This window comes from Megalops cyprinoides, chromosome 1, assembly GCF_013368585.1.
Source record: "Megalops cyprinoides isolate fMegCyp1 chromosome 1, fMegCyp1.pri, whole genome shotgun sequence".
NCBI lineage: Eukaryota > Metazoa > Chordata > Actinopteri > Elopiformes > Megalopidae > Megalops > Megalops cyprinoides.
The window spans coordinates 50,229,450-50,247,400 of NC_050583.1; the positions used below are offsets into that span (position 1 = coordinate 50,229,450).

The 17,951-nt window shown below is 45.7% G+C and overlaps 1 protein-coding gene across 1 annotated transcript in view; it reads left to right on the forward strand.

Moving 5' to 3' along the window:
• Positions 1–155: 155 nt before the first annotated feature.
• The window catches only part of LOC118782402 (lysyl oxidase homolog 4-like), a gene marked incomplete at its 5' end in the record, with an annotated part of 37,123 nt that continues 19,327 nt past the window's right edge, over positions 156–17,951 (forward strand). The window contains 4 exons of the mRNA XM_036535748.1: positions 156–174; positions 4,902–5,093; positions 6,136–6,554; positions 7,905–8,224. Coding sequence (XP_036391641.1) covers positions 156–174; positions 4,902–5,093; positions 6,136–6,554; positions 7,905–8,224 — 950 coding nt within the window. The remainder of the gene's footprint in view (positions 175–4,901; positions 5,094–6,135; positions 6,555–7,904; positions 8,225–17,951) is intronic.

A 17,951-nucleotide genomic window follows, 5' to 3' on the forward strand; every position in this document is an offset into this window, starting at 1 on the left:
AAAAATACCAAGGAGGTGCCATGATTCGCAAAGGCAGCTGTTTATTGTTGAAGAGCACGTATTTATCTCCAACCACTGCAAACCGCGGGTGGAGAGAGAGAGAGCGAGAGAGAGAGAGAGAGGGAGGGAGGGAGGGAGAGAGAGAGAGACAGAGAGAGAGCGCCAGGGCTCCCGGGGTGTAATTACAGAGGCAGAGGCACCTCTCCTTAAAGTTGCAGCCTTGTGTAACCGCTCACATGGCCTGACCCGCACGGTCACGCTTGCGCTCCACCACGCGAGGGGGTTAGGGGGGGTTTACCATCATGTGCACGTCGCACACGCGTTTGAACTTTGCGTGTAGCATGTACGCGCAATGTGACGCAGAGTCTAAAACATCGCATAGCCGCCGCTGGTTTGAACACATACCGCTCGTCATTCACTGGTTGCTTCTATTCAGTTTCAACGTACACTTTTATTAACTTACATTATTTATGTGCCTATGTTATGTGCAATATGTGCAGATTATGCAGGATCCGCATCATCCATTTATACAGCTGGATATTTACTGGAGCAATTTGAATTAAGTACCTTGCTCAAGGCTACAACAGCAGTGCCACATTTTTTTTTTAATCAAACTGCTAACGTGCGGGCAACAAGCCCCGGTTTTGACCGCTACACTCAGCTGCATCCAGAGGAGTGTCTGTCCTCCTTCCTGTTGCACTGATGTCCAGCACAACTTTTTGTAAAATGTTTTTCACCCCTGTTTGCAAGACGTGCTTTCGTCTTTGGTGCAAATATTGACCACAGTGTTTGCAGTGAAGACGAGCATGGCCAGTGGTGCTGGGTGTCCTGGGCAGACAGGGTGACTTGGCTGTGGGTTTTTTTTGCATGTGCCCTGATCACCCTAAAGGATTTCTCCTTGAGTAGATCCTTCTGATAGGGACCTGTTCTTTCTGTCTTGGTTAACCAAGAGGGGAGGGAAACCTCGGGCACACAAACAACTAAATTGCTAGCTTTAGATTGAGGGAAAACAAACCTTCCAAAAAAAGCCTGAAATAATAATTATATTGGTCTGGCCAGCTTGAAAGCTTTGCTGATTTTCCTTTCCCAGTCCAAGTTGCCCAGTTGCACATGTGGTAATATCCTTGAGAACTGCCAAAGGATAACATTATACAATACTATCATAAACAATGCTTGATAATTGTAACTATCAATGGGTTTGTTTTTGCTGCCGAAAGTTGTTTCTCTTTACACAGTTTGAGCGAAACCAAACACATTTTATAGACAAACACATGGTATGACTTCACGGACATGCTCTGGGTAAGTCAGAAACTATCCTTGCAAGCCAGAAAACCAGATGTAGCTGGACCCACAGAACAAACCCGCACCAGCACTGGAGGGATGCGCAGAACACAACAGAACCCAGTTCAGTGCCATCTATCCTCTGAGGAGAAAAAAAAACACACCGCTATTAATAACCGAAAGCCAAATGAAGCTTTTGCACAACTTAGGATACTGTACAGAAAATATGTGACAGTAGCAGGTTATGTAGGATACTCAACCTGAGCAGGTAAGCTTGTCTTTTGTCCTTCCTGGTTCAGGTTATCAGGTGACAAGGATTTGTGCAAAGGATACCCCTTCCAAGTTTGCTAGTTGAGGAAGCCCAAGGCGGACGCAGCAAGTGGAAAAGGAGCATTGAGAAGACCCCTCCGATTTGGGCGAGAGACCAGCTTATTGCAGTTATTGCACAAGCCTGTGGCTTTTAGGGAGCCCCAGACAAGGAGGTGCCCACTGTGTGGTCCCGGCTGCTTGTTTTGGACGCTCCGTGTGTAATGCGCCGTGCTGTTCCCGATTGCGGACCTGCCAGGGAGTTCCGCCGGCCCAACTCCTCGGCAGAAATGGACCGACGGACCGTTTACAGGCAGAGGTCAAAATGAAGAACGGGCAGGAAGCGGAGAGGGATGGGGATGCTGAAGATTTCAAGTAGGCAGCAGTGCGGCATAGCAGTAAGGAGCAGGGCTTGTAACCGGAAGGTTGCTGGTTTGGTTCCCTGCTGAGGCACTGCTACTGTACCCTTCGGCAAGGTGCTTAACCCACAACTGCCTCAGTAAATATCCAGCTGTATAAATAGATAAACTTGTAACCTATGTAAGTCGCTTTGGGTAAGAGCGTCTGCTAAATTACAATGTCACTTAAGGCAGCAGTGTAGTATAGTGGTAAAGAGCAGGACTTCTAACCAAAAGGTTGCTGGTTTGATTCCCCACTGGGGCTGCTGCTGTACCCTTGGGCAAGGTACTTACCCCACACTTATCTCAGTGAATATCCAGCTGTATAAATGAATAAAACTGTAACCTGTTTAAGATGCTCTGGATAAGTGTATCAGCTAAATGACATGTAATGTTATATTTTTGTGAGGCTGATGTGTGAATTAGGGGCGCCAGGCTGAAGCATGGTGATACAGCCTGACACAGGCTGCCCTGGTGTTTTAAAGACACAACTGCTGAAAGTCCGGGAGAGATCGTGCTAGGCTGAGCAGGGTTTCTAGAACATTCTTTTGTCAATCAGAAGTGCTCGATCAACTCCTGTGCAATGCCCGACACACAACCATCGAGCCAATCACAGGGAGCTTGCGAGCTGGAGCCAGTGTCACTGGGTTGTAGACAACAGGAAGTGGCCTGTCGCCTTCGCTGGGCAGCTTAACTGTTGAGCCTCATGCAGAGCAGAACTGAGAATTCTGGAGTAACTACACAGAGTGTTTCTATAAACAAAAACGATCTTACACACTCTTGATTTTATCACTGAATTCCTGTCAAGAGATGAAACTGATGTGAAATTAGTCTTTTCTCTTTGTGGGATGTCCTTTGTTTTACTTTAGATTAAAAGTGTTTCTTGTGGTCAGTTCTTTGTGCCCAGGCCTCTAACGGTTTTAAAGTACTTTAAAGTTGCACCACGTATGATTTATATATATATCATTCAAATACAATATTTAGACAAGACTCAGGGAAACTTAAGTGAAAACACAAAACACAGAATTACCTGTGGATCAAATGTCATCAGTCATTTTGCTATAGAACAATGAAAAGAGAAAAAAGACAAAAAAATCTTTAAAACGACAGTGGATGAAAATGATTGTAGATAGAAGGAGGGAGAGAGAGAGAGAGAGGGAGAGAGAGAGGGAGAGAGGGAGGGGCGAGGAGGGATGGAGAAAAGAAACTGAAGGGAGGGATGGAAGAGAGGAGGCAAAACCCAATACCTCGAGTTTAGCACCCTCCTTCACTCATTCACTTTCTCTCAGCCCAGGGTGAGAGTGGCTCTGGACACAAGCAACTCTCAGGTGAGTCACACTTCACCTCTGAGCCCCGCGCCTCCTCTACAATCTGCACTGAGCCATTGTCTGACTAACCTCTTTATCCTCTGTTCATTGCTTTAATTTATCGTATCACATGTGTCAGTTGCAATTAAGCTGCCACTGCATGTGCTTTTTGCACATATTCATAATGCAATTCTTTTTATTGATTTATCCCAGCGTCTTTCTTTCATTGTTTTGTCTGATTTTTTAGTGCCTTGTACATAGCTGACAGGGGCACATGAATGTTTGCTCACAGCTTTGGCAGGTAGACCAAGCCTCGCTACATTTAGTCTTTGGTTTTTCCTTTTCAGGTTTGATGTTTGTTAGTGTGTTGTCATTACTCTTTGGCAATGTTTTCCCGCTACCAGTGATGCTAGGATTCACTTAGGTTATCTTGGAATGGTGTGAAAGGAACTGAGTTATTTGCATTTACTAATTATATGTCTGGTTTTGGAATGTATTTGTTTTTTCATAGATTTGTGGCTGTTTCCTTTCTAGCTGCTGGAATGTTGAATGTCTGACTCCAGGCAGAAAAATGTAAAGTACATATTTGTTAGAAACTTGAGTGGCACTCCCTTTGGCATAAAGAATTTTTAGCATTATATTTTTATGTATTTAGTTAACATACCCTGATTTATGACCCTGTATGTACAGATATATATCACTGGAGCATATACCAGAGGCTAAACTAAAAACAAAACAAAAACAGCTTTTAAATAGATTTAAAGTGTCTGTGAGATACTGCATTGACTAGATGCCTGAGTAGATCGGCTATATCAGAGTGTTAGCCAAAATAAATCACAGAGCAGAGAAAAAATATTGGACAGCTTACTGCTTTGGTTAGAGTAGAGCATTTGAAGTCCATCAGTGCAGGCAAGTTTTTTTAACCATGTACGAGAGGACGTGCAAAGAACGTTCCTGCGCGATAGTAGGCGCTAGGGAGACAAAACTCAGCACTGTGTACTTTTTCGGAATTCCAACCCAGGTGAGGCAATGCATATTTTGTAAACCAGGGTAACTACATCGGGGGTTGGATTGTCTTTTTACATCAACAGGAAAACGAAATGATTATTAGTAACGACACAGTATTACCTATTTTAATCATGAAATAGTTATTCAGTTTAACTATTTATCTATAGATCTAAAGCGCATGTAATCTCCACAACAATCGCATACAAGCATTTATAAGTAGCTTTACTACAGTATATGCGTAATATAACAATATTAAATCCGAATTTATAGGGTCGAGATACTCGATTAGCCTACCATATTTATGTTTGCTTGCGCTCTTATTTGGATCGTAACACCTATTTATTGTAAGAACAACAACAAAAAGACATGCCGTCTATTTGTGACATCCTTGAGATTTGCTTAGATTGGAAGCAGGATAACCACTATGACATTTGGAGCACCGGTGATTTATGGATGCTTAGCAATGCTTGGTCTTCCTTGACAGTTAATTCGTTTTTTCTCTCCCCAGCAGACGCCTCTACGTCGACATAAACGATGCTGGGCCTCTTACTGAGCCCCGTGCTTTTCCTCGTGGCGCACGCGCTCCCCTCCGCGCCCGGGTCCTTTCGGGTACGCCTCGCGGGCAACCGGCAGCGCGAGAACGAGGGCCGCGTGGAGGTGTTCTACAACAACGCCTGGGGCACCGTGTGCGACGACGATGTGGACCTGAACCTGGCCACCGTCGTGTGCCGAGAGGTGGGCTTCGAGCGAGGTCTCACCTGGGCGCACAGCGCCAAGTTCGGGGAAGGACAAGGCAAGTGCCGGCACTGTGATAGAAGCATTCGAATGTCTGTTCTATTCTGAGTTGTCACCGCTTAATTACACTGGGATCGTGCTGTCAGCTTCCACCAAACCATTATGTTTGCAGCAAACCTGAGTCTAATGAGTGTGGTTCACTTTAAATGATAGCTACATCCTCTTCTCATTATATGCCATTCAGAATAAGTCATTTTAATGCACGCTATGTGTTGTTCAATGCAAATTAGAAACTTTTCATAAAGCCTCTGGCCTTAGTCAAGATTGCCTTGCTGTCCCTGGCTTTGCCCTTTAATCTAAATTTAGCCGAGAGAGGCCATAAAGTGTCCTATAAACCGAGTCAAGAGAGCGCACAAACTCTGGCAGTACAACACTGTCATTAGAATTAAACAAACTTTCCAGTTAGCCCCAATGCAAGATGCATCATCTAGCCAGGCAGCTTTAATGAAAGCACTTTAGGAATCCTATAATAGCTCTCTGCAATTTACTCCTTTTGAGTGACTGGGTTTTTCCACTCTTAATCCTTAGTTGTTTTATGGAAGCCTGCTTTAAGACTTCAGTGGCAGCTGTACTCCTGTGCACTTTGTTATACCGGAGACTGGACGGGTAGCTGGCCATGGCTTTCGCTGGCATTCATGTACAATTGACATAACACAATCTCATAATAAAAATAATTACAAAGCAGCAGTGTGGCGTAGCGGTAAGGAGCAGGGCTGGTAACCAGAAGGCCGCTAATTCAGTTCCATGCTGGGGCACTGCTGCTGTAACCTTGGGCAAGGTACTTAACCGTCAGTTGCCTCAGTAAATATCCAGCTGTATAAATGGATAAAAAAGCCGCTCTGGATAAGAGAGTCTGCTAAATGACAATAATATAACGATTATTACCTATCACTTCCATTCATACATCTGATTTTTTTGCTGAAGAAATTCAGATCGAGTGCTATGCTCAAGAGTACTGCAGGAGCTAACCTGGCAATTACACCGGTGACTTTTCGGTTAGATCACTACTTTCTTACCGCCACCCCCCCCTCCCCCTGCAGGCATAATCTGGCTGGACAACGTGCGCTGTGTCGGCACTGAGCGGTCGCTGGGCGAGTGCCGCTCCAACGGCTGGGGGGTCAATGACTGCACGCACGCCGAGGACCTGGGCATCATCTGCAGCCGCGAGCGACGCTCCAACTCCCCGCGGCGCACGGAGCAGCCGCCACCTGCCGCCCCCCCGGCCCCGCTGCCCGACCGGCCCCGGAGGAGGGGCCACGAGATCGCCCTGCATCGGAGCCAGGGCTCGCCGCGGCAGGGGACGAACAACCAGGGCCCCCTGGAGCGCCGGGGCCACGACATCCAGCTGCGGGGGGGCTACGATAACGCCCTGTCGCGGGGTTATGAGCACCGGCCGCCGCGCGGACACGAGATCCCTGCCAGGCTGGGGAACGGCGGCTCGTACCGGCAGACCCACGAAGTCCGGCCGGAGCTGGAGAGGCCGCAGAGCCAGTACTATCAGGTGCGAAATTGCAGGGGCCGTGTTCCCCTGTAGGGGGTGCCAATTATCATGATGAATTATCATTATTGTTATTATTATTATTATTACACAATACTAATTGATTATTGTGATAGATGCAGTGATAGATCTGGGAAAGGAACGCTGATATTTTAAAAGCTATGAATTTGTGTAACAGAAACTAGAGCTTTGGATCACTGCTCCTGTTGCTGTTAGCGATGTGGATGTTTTTCGTCCCCAACATTCAACCTACAGGCAGCTTGTATGGGTCTTGCTGGTAGAGATCTTGCACCCTCACTGATGCCTCTATTTTCTGTGTCCTTCAGCGAATCAAAAAAGAAAAGAGACTTTTCTATTTGTGTGACAGGGTCTAATGTCCCTTTTCCTTGTAGTTTCAGCAGTCCATCAAAAAGCTGTCTTTTATTGTATTAATGGCTGGAAACAGATGGTGTTGGGCATAACACACACACACACACGTGCCCGCATACACACACACACAAACACACACGCACACATGCACACGCAAATGATCCCTCTTACTTACACAGCAGTGACTTTAGAACTTCCTTTCACACTAGGGACAGGACAACTCTCCAGGATATGGATACCAAGAGAGGCCGGAGAGCAACACGGTGAGCGATTAGAGATCCTTTGTGCAGTGATAGCTAAGCTCTTCCATACACAGACTCCTGGATTTGCCATAATTTTTCTCACACTTTCCACCATGACAGGGTTACGAGGACCAGTACAGCCAATATGCCAGACAGGAAGAGGAGTACAATAATGAGTATAACTCAGTGAGTAACTGAAGACATCTCTCTGCCGTTTTTGGTAATGATGTCACTTTATTTCATGACAGAGGGGTCCCGGAGGGGAAGTCTCATTGCTTTTTTGTTGCTTACAGGGAGTAATTATCAAACATTATTAAAGAAGTTATCAAATCATACACACCTGTTGATTTGTCCATTCATAGAATATGGAATCACTAGCCCTTTGGCAGGCTTAATCCCTTGCGTGTCACTTCTTAAAGTGTCTCAAATTATGTTGAAGAGGGAGAGGTTTAATGGCATTTGCATTATTTCTCTCCATATTCTCTCTTCCTTTATATTTAGCCCTTCCCGCTTTTGATGTAGAATAGATGCTTGAAATGTCATTTTTTGGTGGCTGAAGAAGTTGCGATGTGAGAGATTTAAATTTAGAGAAAGTGAGGTCAGTGTTGTAAATACTGTTAATTGTATGTACATGAAAAAGCAAACCTTATAGGCACATCTGTGTGAGAATCTAGTGTACAGTCAGCATGGTCCCTATAAGGGGCAATTTGTTACTGCAATGTTGCACTGGGGTTATCGTGTGTCATTGCAGCAATGTTGTGAGAACATTACGGTGAATAACGGAGCTGAGTCTTTTCACCCTCAGGGGCAGAATAAGGTGAGTCTCGAGGAGGTGAGGCTGAAACCCGTCCTGACGGCCACTAGGAGCAATGGCTTGGTGACGGAGGGCGTGGTGGAAGTGAAGCACGCTGGGAGGTGGCGTCACGTGTGTGACCGGGGCTGGGACCTCAGCAGCAGCCGCGTGGCCTGCGGCATGCTGGGATTCCCCGCAGCGGAGCAGCATGATGTCGCCCTGTACCGGTGAGTCCTGATTGGTTGGCTGTGTAATGGAGGCGGGGCTAGTGGGGGGAGTTTGCCTTGTGCTTGTAACACATGCTGTGCTCTCTATACTGGGCTGCTGTTGTAGGTCTGGAAGAGACACCCTGATGATTTAAAAGATATGATTTTGTGTAACAGAAAAAAGAGAGTGTTGGATTGCTACATCTGTTGCTGTTAGCGACGTGGATGTTTTTCTTCACCAGTATTCAGCCTAGAAGCAACTTTAATGGGTCTTGCTGTAATGGTAGAGATCTTGTTCTCTCACTGATGCCTCTACTCTGTGTGCCCTTCAGTGAGTCAAAAGAGTGACTTTTATGTCTGCATGACAGGGCCTAATGTTCCTTTTTGTAGTGTCAGCAGCCCATTAAAAAAGTTGTCTATTTCAGGATTAGTGGCCGGAAACAGGTGGTGTTTTTCATGACATACATCCACCTCCTTGTTAGATTAATTTCACATTTAGTGCTACAGATCTTATTGTTTTAATTGTTTAAAACTGTGTGGGGTGTACAGTCTTATTGCACAGGGCAACTCCTGCTCTTTATTACTAGGAGTCTGGCTGGACAGCCAGGAGGGAACGGAGGAGGCAGTGGCTGGAATCACTGTCTCCCAACATGAGAGTGAAAAATGAAATGAAAATGGCCTTTGTGTTGCGCAGTTGGGTTCTGTGAGACACTCAGAGATTAGGTCCTTTGAGAGGAGCTGCAGCGTAATCTGTGCAATAAACTTCTCCCACTGTGGAGACGGAGAGAGCTGAGCTTTCTTTACCAGCCTACTTCTGGGTGTCGGTCTGTGTTTTAGAAGGAGAGAGGGTACAAGTGGGTGTGGGTGTGCACTTATGCTTGTGCGTGAGTGTCTGTGTGTTTCAGTTTTCTTGTGTATTTGTGTGTGTGCATGCATTCATGTGTACAGTATATGTCTATGCAGGGGTATTGTATTGTGTGCATGCGTGCCTTGCAAGTGTGTGTGTGTGTGTGTGTGTGTGTGTGTGTGTGTGAGAGAGAGAGAGATAGAGAGAGAGAGAGAGATTAACAGAAGAGCCAAAAGTATGTGAGACCAAGGAAAGTGAGTAAAAAGGGAGAGAAAGAGAGAGAAACAGTTATAGAGAAAGAGAAGAAAGACAGAGAGGCAGTGAAAAAAACAGAGTTACAGACAGAGAAGAAAAAGAGAGAGAGAGTGCCACCGGGTGCATGTGACAGTGGGAACGTGTTCTGCAGTGCCTTTGCGGAAGTCGTTGGGACACCGCAGAGAATGTTAAAGCAGCTAGCAGAGGGCTTTTAGGAGGGGGGTAAACCATTGGGCTGCCCTGCAGACCTCTATATTTATACTTTACACGGCCTCACTCATTCTACGCTCTAAATTTGACTGCCTGACACAGTGGCACTAGGGGCTGCACTGAGCAGTACAGAGGCATGCAGTCGCATAGACAGACACGCACACAGTTACGAGCAGGCACACAATTACATGCACAGACATGAACATGCACACACTCACACAGAATTACACACACATACATATACATGCACACGTATACCTGTATGTGCATACACGCACACACAATAACACAGACACACACACACACACAGACGCACACACACAGACACACACAGAATTACACACATGTGCGTGCACACATACACCAACACACAACCGCATACACACAGACACACAAAAACATACACAAAATTACACACACATATACACACATACAAACACATTTACATATATGTGCACACACACAGACACGCACATACACACACACACACAAAACAGACACAATTACTCATATCTTGCGCAGACCTTCACATTCCGTGGACCCATAAACACTCACGCTCAAACACAAATATACTCTGCGGGCTGAAGTGCTGGTAAAGGAAACCCATTCAGCAGCTTATGAGTGATGGCTAGCTGAGTTGGCTTCTCCACGTGAGGAAGAGCTCCACAGGGCCCATGAATGCTTCCACTGCTCCTTTAGCAAGAAGACGACGACCAGAAAATCAGTTTACTTTACAGAGAGCTCAACTCACTGAAGCGTTTTACCTGACATACTGTATGCCGAGGGGCAGCCAAGTGTGTGGTTGACGTATCGAAATGCCAGAATGAAAAGCCAAGCCAGAACTGGGAGTAAATTAGTCTTGACTACCACAGTGCCTGCCTTCCAAAAGCCCTCTGGATGTCAGCGCGAGGAAAATAGTACTGCTTGACTGAGATCGCACTGCTGCTTGTCACGGTAGTTTTAAATAGTTCTTCAGCTCTGTTATTAATGTCGGATGTAAACTTTTTGGAATAGCATTGTGCGTGTTTTAATTCTAGTCCCTGCATGCCAGCATCTTGTCCTCTAATTTCCTACGGTTTTCTGATTTATGTTTTAAAAAGTGGATTATTGCTGCTCCTCCTTAAGCCAGACGTTCTCTCTCTCTGTGTCCGTCTCAGTCGTACCATGACTGCATGCGGTTCTGCTTTGGTCCGGGTCTCATTAAATGACACTTATCTGTCTCGTCTCTGTGGCCTGTTCTGCCACATGTGACCACAAGGCCACCCGTCTGCACAAGGGCAGTAGAACCGTTATGGCAAGCTCACTTCCTGTTGGTGCCTCAACTTCCTTTGGCTCCCCTCAAAACTGTTACTAAAGCTCCTGCCTCCTTATTGAGAGGTCTTTGGTGATGCAGGGGTTCGAATGATGATAGCTATGCCCTTGGTTCAACACGAACTCTTAATACTGCAGTAGGTCACCGATTCTTTAGTAACTTCTGAATATTTTACAATAGGAAATGAAAGCGTACCGAGTTGGGTGCACTTGCCTCATTCTTCTGAATCTACATATTGCCAGCAACGCTCAGAGTATGTTGCAGAAATTCCACTCTCCAGTTTCCAAGTGGGCATGGGAAAATTTCACCATTGCATATTTTTCAACAGGCCTCAAGCTTCTGATCCCACCTAATTCCATTCAGACTTATTTCAGGGATCCTCTGATTTAATAGCTAGGCAACACATCCCCGTCTTTCTAAAGTTACCATTAGTGGCCATTATAGGCTATTCCCAAGAACCATGATGTCTGAATTAGCCTGACCGTCCGTCTCACGCCGTCTGTAAATAACCCCGGCCACCAAGAGACAGGCAGGCCGCTGTTAACCAAACCTGAAAAAAATGGAGGAAATACTTACCTTTTTATAGGCTGGATTTGTTTTTATGTTTTTTCTTTCCACTTTTTCAGAGCAACATGCAATGTTTGTTACACTGTTTACTGTAATGACATATATTGTGTTGCTGTGTAGGCTGTTGTGTGAAAGAGTCTCTGTTATAATGTGAGGTGCTGTAGAAGGAAGTGCAGTAACACACACACATCTGTTGCTGAGATTTGTGTTCTCGGTCTTCCTCTAAATTTGTCAGATATGTCAATGGTTACACAAGGGATTATTCAATCATAGTGTGAAGTGGTTTGGCCCTGACTGTCAATAACGAGGCACTGGTGCTTTTTCTGTGACTCACACTTGTTTTTGAAAATGGTTCCTCAACTTGAAATAAAGCAAAAAATGTTGTGCAAAGTAAATCATCGTTATTGGTGTTGAAAGCTTGGGCCAAACCACCTTATGATTTGATTAAATCTCTCCTTGTGACAAGCTGTTTTTTAGATAGTTTTTCAGTTTTGTCTTTCGTAATTGTTTCAAGCAAACTGAAGAGAACTGGCACCATTGTTGCCAAGCTTGGCTGGAATCCAGTGTGAAAAAAGAAGAAAACAGAGAAGTCCATGGTTGATGCAGACTGAAGTCCTTGGATTACACAGCTAGTTGATTCTTTGTTTGTCAGGATCTTGCCGATGTGGTCAGAGGAGATGGCACTTTTTTTTAAACATGGCCTTAAAGCTGCAGGGTAGAGGACACAGGGGTGTCTCTTTTCAGCCCTCTGCAGATGTTGTGCAGATAACAGGACTTCATTATGCAGGCCAACATTACATTAAATTACATTATTGTCATTTAGCTCTTATCCAGAGTGAATTAAAATTGTATCCATATATACAGCTGGATATTTACAGAGGCAGTTGTGGGTTAAGTACCGTTAAGTACCTTGCCCAAGGGTACAACAGTAGTGCCCCAGCAGGGAATCGGCCCAGCAACATTTTGGTTAGGAGTCCTGCTCCTTACCACTACGCCACACTGCTGTTGTGTCATCACACTGTCACACTGCTGTAGATCAAGCTGTAATTACGAATCAGAGGGCAGAGGGTTGAGCTGATTTTATTTATTGTTTTGGCTTCTTCCTTGTTTTTCGAACAAACAAAGTGTGCAGGCTCACCCTCTGGTGGCCGTGGTCACCGCGTAACATCACACCGGACCTAACGAGCCACTTCATGTGGGTTCAGGCCAGGAGTAGCGTGGGGCCCAGGAGGGGCTGCCCTGCACTGTGTCCCCGGCTGAGCGTTCGTGGTGACAGTCACGTACCCCTCTCCGGGGGGCCCCTCCCTTTTTTGGACCGCTGTCTTGTTCATTCTCTCCGCCTCTGTGCCCAGCACTCTGTGTCCTGGATACTCGGGTGAAGATTTTGTGATTATAAGTTTCCAGGGCTGAGGCTTTGAGGCCTTTTTTTCCATTGTCTTTAATAATAGCCTCTCCCTTGGTCTAAGTCTACAGTGTCAGCTCTGGTGTGTGTCTTTCTCTGAGGCACAGAAGAGAGATTTTAAGCAATTTTTTATGTTTGTTTTGATTATTGCATCTCTAATTCCCATCTGGAGAAATAATTTACTCTTGCCTTGACATGACATGTTTTGTAACCCTTTGAGCTTTACATTTTGGAGGTAATTGCTAATTTTACTCATTAGCGGGCTTCTAATTCATTCCTGCTTGGGTTTTTACATTTTCGGTTTAATCATACCCCAGACTGTCAATGGTCAAACGGGTGTCAGGGGCTAGGAACATGTGACTGCCATCGGCAAAAACATCATCGGCGCCAAGCCCACCATTGTGCAGCTATAGAATGTTTCCTGGAAGGGGCTCTCTACCATAACAGGGGAGCACTGGCGGATTTGTGGTCTCCTGACGGAGGCCTCCGTGGTTGGTTGTGTAAAGTCTGGAACGGTCCTGCACGTGTTTTGCGTCAGGGGCTGGCCTATTCGAAGTTTTAGCCTCTGTGACTGAAGAATGCACGGTTAACAGAATCTGGAAAAAAAAACAATGCTGATGCTCAGCTGAGGAGTTCTGTGCTCAGTACCATGCTCATGGCATCCCTGCCCAGGCTGTTGCTAGATATGAGGCCCTCGGCCATAGCCCACCCAAGCTCCCCAGTGACCACCCCCCCAGCCACCTCACACCCCCTGGAGGTAACAGTGAATGATGGGTATTCTCATTGCCCTCCATGTGTACGTTTCCATACCGCCTTCTTTTCCACTTTTTTTTCCAGGAGCTTCTTGGTTGCTTTTTCCCTGGGCCAGAGAATAACTTTGCAGTTCTTTTTGTTTTCTGGTTTTACCATTTTCTCAAAAAGAAACATAACACACATGCACTGTTCAGTACATTGTGACAATTCAGAGTGTAAATATACACTGTAGCACACATGTTTTTGATTGAGTGAAGGATTGACTGATTGTCTGTAGCAGCAGTGGTGTAGTGATAAGGAGCAGGGGTCGTAATCAAATGTTGCCAGGTCAATTCCCTGGTGGGGCACTGCTGTATTTTCCTTGGACATGGTACTTTATCCACAAAATAAGTAAATATTCAGCTGTATGAAGGGAAAAATGTAACTTTTGCTGGAGAAGAGTCTGCTAAATGACTATAATACAATGCCTTGATTATAATGCCTTGATTGATTGATAAGGATTTTAGGGGTGGTTCATGGGCTGTTTTTTCTCCCATGCTGGTTGGCAGAGGAGGGGGTGCAGTGTTCGAGGAAAGTGCCCCTGGCACCAGCCACTCTCACACCAACGGGTTTGAACACGGCACAGATTAAACAGCCTTTAATCAGAGGGAGTGCAGGGAGGCAGGTGGCGGAGGGAGTGTGATCTAACAGCCAGGAACAGCAGAATCACCACTGTCTCCAAACACACATGGGCTGATTTCTGGCTTCTCTCTCATTTGTCTTTCCTCGGTTTGTAAGCTTTGTGGGGCGGGGCTAATTACACAGGCAGGTGGGGAGGGAGAACCGTTGTGACAAATTCAAAAACAACAAGAAAATGCCCTTTTCAGTGTTTGTGTAGCTATTCTCAAACAGAGGATTTGCGCTCTGAGTCACCCCCATATCAAACGCATCACTGTCTGTCCGACGTCTCTTCCTGTGCCTCTCAGTCTTATGTAAACACCATGGTTCAATTGAAGATCACCTCTGTCAGCAGGTTTATTTAAAGGAATAATGTATGGTACTGTGTAGTCTGAATAGCCGGAGTCTGTGGCGGTTACTTCTTCCAGTGTTTTTTCCGCATGCCTCTGCTCCTCTTATTACTGTATGTATGGTCACGGTCCGTACACAGTTGCATTGAAACCACACTGTAAACCGCTGTGCCTACAGTGGAATGTTGGAAGCTTTGCTGTAGTATATATCTGTGTACTGTAGCGTTAAATCAAGGGTGCACATTCTGATCAGACTCTTGGAAAAGCAACTGGAGTGTTTCTGTGAGATAGTCAAACCCAGGGAAAGTGTTTGGTTGCACGGAGCAAACGTTCACAAGTCAGCTCTGTAAAGGCCATTTACAAGACGTAAGCGGCGTGGCACATCCTGAAACACTATCCCTGTTGACAACATGAGTAAAACTCAAAGAAGCACACACGGTAGCAAATTAAACAATAATGATGATTTCTTAACATAAGGTGTGCCTGCTTCTGGCTGCCAGCTAAGGTTACTTGCAGCAGCCACACATATTTATTGTGTGCCTTATTTTAATACAGGACATATCACATAAGACATTGTTAATATGCTTTTAACTACGTTTTGTTCCTTTATGCTTTACCTTAGTTGTGGATACAGCCGTTTTGAGTGACCCAGTATTTCCTGAAACCATTCTACTTTAGCAAATACTGTTCCAAATTCCAAATTCAAATTATATGTGAATGCTGAATAAGGACCGTGAGACGAACTGTTGGTAATTTGTCAGAGAAGAGCCCTCAGTGAGAGGACCTGAAAAAAGGTAGCTACACAGAAACGGCCAGTTGCTGGTGTCAGGAACTGGAAGAAAGCTTGTTTCTGGGCTGTGAAATGCTGGCGGATGTACACTAACTGTACCACTCATATTATGGATATTTCTAGGCCCCATGCCTCTGTGGACGAGGCTGTTTTTTAAAAGCTGTTTTTTAAATGTTAAAGCTCCTCAGATAGGGCATACTTTGCTGTCTGGTCTGTGCAACAACATGCTACTACTGAACCACATGGCAGACACATCCAGCCAGTTTTTTATATGCCAAGTCACTGCTAGGAGGAACAGCTAAACTTAGCTTCTCTTCATCTTAATAAACCACAATGCCTTCGAGACATTCTTTCCAGCGAGCCTCTCTCTGCGCTCCTCTCCGCGACAAGTTCCCCCCCTTCTCCCCGAGCCTGAAAATGACACCATGTGAGAGAAGGCCCATAACATGTGTTCAGACGATGTCGTGAGCTGGGAGCCCTTTACCAGACCCACATGAATGTTGCCCCGCAAGCCTGTGTGTTACCAGACGAGGAAGAGCTATGAGGCGGACTTTGGAGATGGGATATGTGGAAACCAGCAGCCAGTAATGTCTGTTTTTTCATAACGTGAGTGGCAGACATGTAACAAACAGCACAGTAGCCAGATGATGACCCCCCCCCAACTGTTTGATGCTCCCAAAAGGGCTCCATAAACATAAACGAACATTTCGAAGACACGCTGTCTTTGTCTAGTCTTGCAATGCTGCCTTAGACGTGTAAACCTCAGTGGGCCTCCAGGGTTTGGGCTGGTGCATGTGCGGATTGTGCCGGTACACCCCCACCTGGAGAAGCATTACTGAAGTGGGTTTCCATCCTGGGAACAGCCACGTGGGCCCTCAGGGCCAGGGGAGTAATCCTGGCAACGGTGTGTTCCTGTGCATGTTTCTCAGAGAGCCCTAGCCAGTGTGGGCTTTCCCGTCACAGACAGAGGCCTGGCTGACCACCCGAATGTTTAGAATTCCTAGCAAGGAACATTGCCTTTGCTTTTGTATTAGATGCACGCCACCACATGTTTATTTCCTGAATTGTGGGGGGGGGTTGTGGCTGGGGTTGGGGTTGGAGGGGTAAGGAGTCAGTGTGTCACTCCCCATCCTCCTGTATTTTTTTTTATTCTGGCACGTGCTTGGACAGCGTGTTGTATTCTCTGCCAGCAGGACACAGGGGGGCCTTTGATGTGGGTGACCCCCCTGTCTCTCAGGAACCGTGACGCAATCAAGCCGCTGCCCGTCCCGTGACTCGTGTCCCTGTTGCCAGGGGAGTGGAGGAGACCGGGGGCAGTAGGGGAAAACTCCTTGTGGAAAACTCCTGCTTTGTGAATCAACATTTTTATTTAAGGACACTCTAATAGCAGAGAACCAGGGCACTTTCGTCCCAGTCTGGGCTGACCAGCAGGAGGGACCCATGTGCCGCAACTCAGCGTGTGGGTTCTTGTGTTTCACTGTAATCATCCAGTTTACCATCTGTAGCAGCCAACCATGTTCTTGTATGGCATGGGCGATGCGTACGTAGGGCTTATAGTGGGAGTAGGTCCAATGTGTATCTTTTTAATGGAATTGCTCTGCATTTTTATGCAAGCCATCACTCTGATTTTTGAGGATGCTTCGCCCAGAAGCAAGCACACACAATATTAATAAGCCATTATTGTTTAATTTGCTACAGTGTGTGCTTCTTTGAGTTTTACTCAAAGGCTGTCAATAGGGATAGTGTTTCAGGATGTCACAAGTGCCTCACATAAACGGCCTTTACAGGGATGAGTTGTAAACATTTAGCCTGTCCAACTAAACACTTTCCCTGAGTTTGACTATGCAACTTGCAATTTCTTGCAAGTTATTGGAAAAGATAGACATTCAGCTGTTATAGGTTTGGCCTGTAACAATACAGGAGCCATGCCAGTCTGGCTCTCTTCTGCTTAAATGGCTGAGTATATGTACGGGTGGGATTGGGTTCTGCTTGGATAGGAGGCTTTTCCTGGGAAAGCCAGGTTGGCATTGGAAGAGGTGTGGGTGAGCCGTTAGAGGGCAGTTTCTTCTTCTTCTTTCAGATCAAACTCACATCGAGGTCCTCACTTATTCATTAAAGATCTTATGTCCTTATAAAATAGGAGCTTGGTTATCCCTGATGTCCTGGTCAAATTCCCAAACTGCATCTTGCAGTTGGGTCTCCAGAAAACGCACTTGACGTGAAATCTCCTCCATTTGCTACCTGTGTTTTCTATCCCAGGTTGTTACTGTATTACTGTAGAGGAGAAATGAGTTCTCAGGTGACCTTCCTGGTCACATATGTAAATCCAGCAGGTGGTACGTTTCAATGATGATTTTTTGCGCATTATTAAATGCTAAATTGATTAGTGTTTTCATATGTATGCCATAACCTACAATAACGGTGATGTTTAACCATATAACCTCATACAGTTTATCTTAGCTCAGATTTGTTCTAAGTCACATCATGAAATGTAGGATCTGTCATACGGCTATGTCTCTTCTATAGGAAAAATAAGACCATTTACAGTACGTAAGAATAGCAAAGTAAAAACACCACTGAATGTGTTTGGATGTCTGTGGTGTTT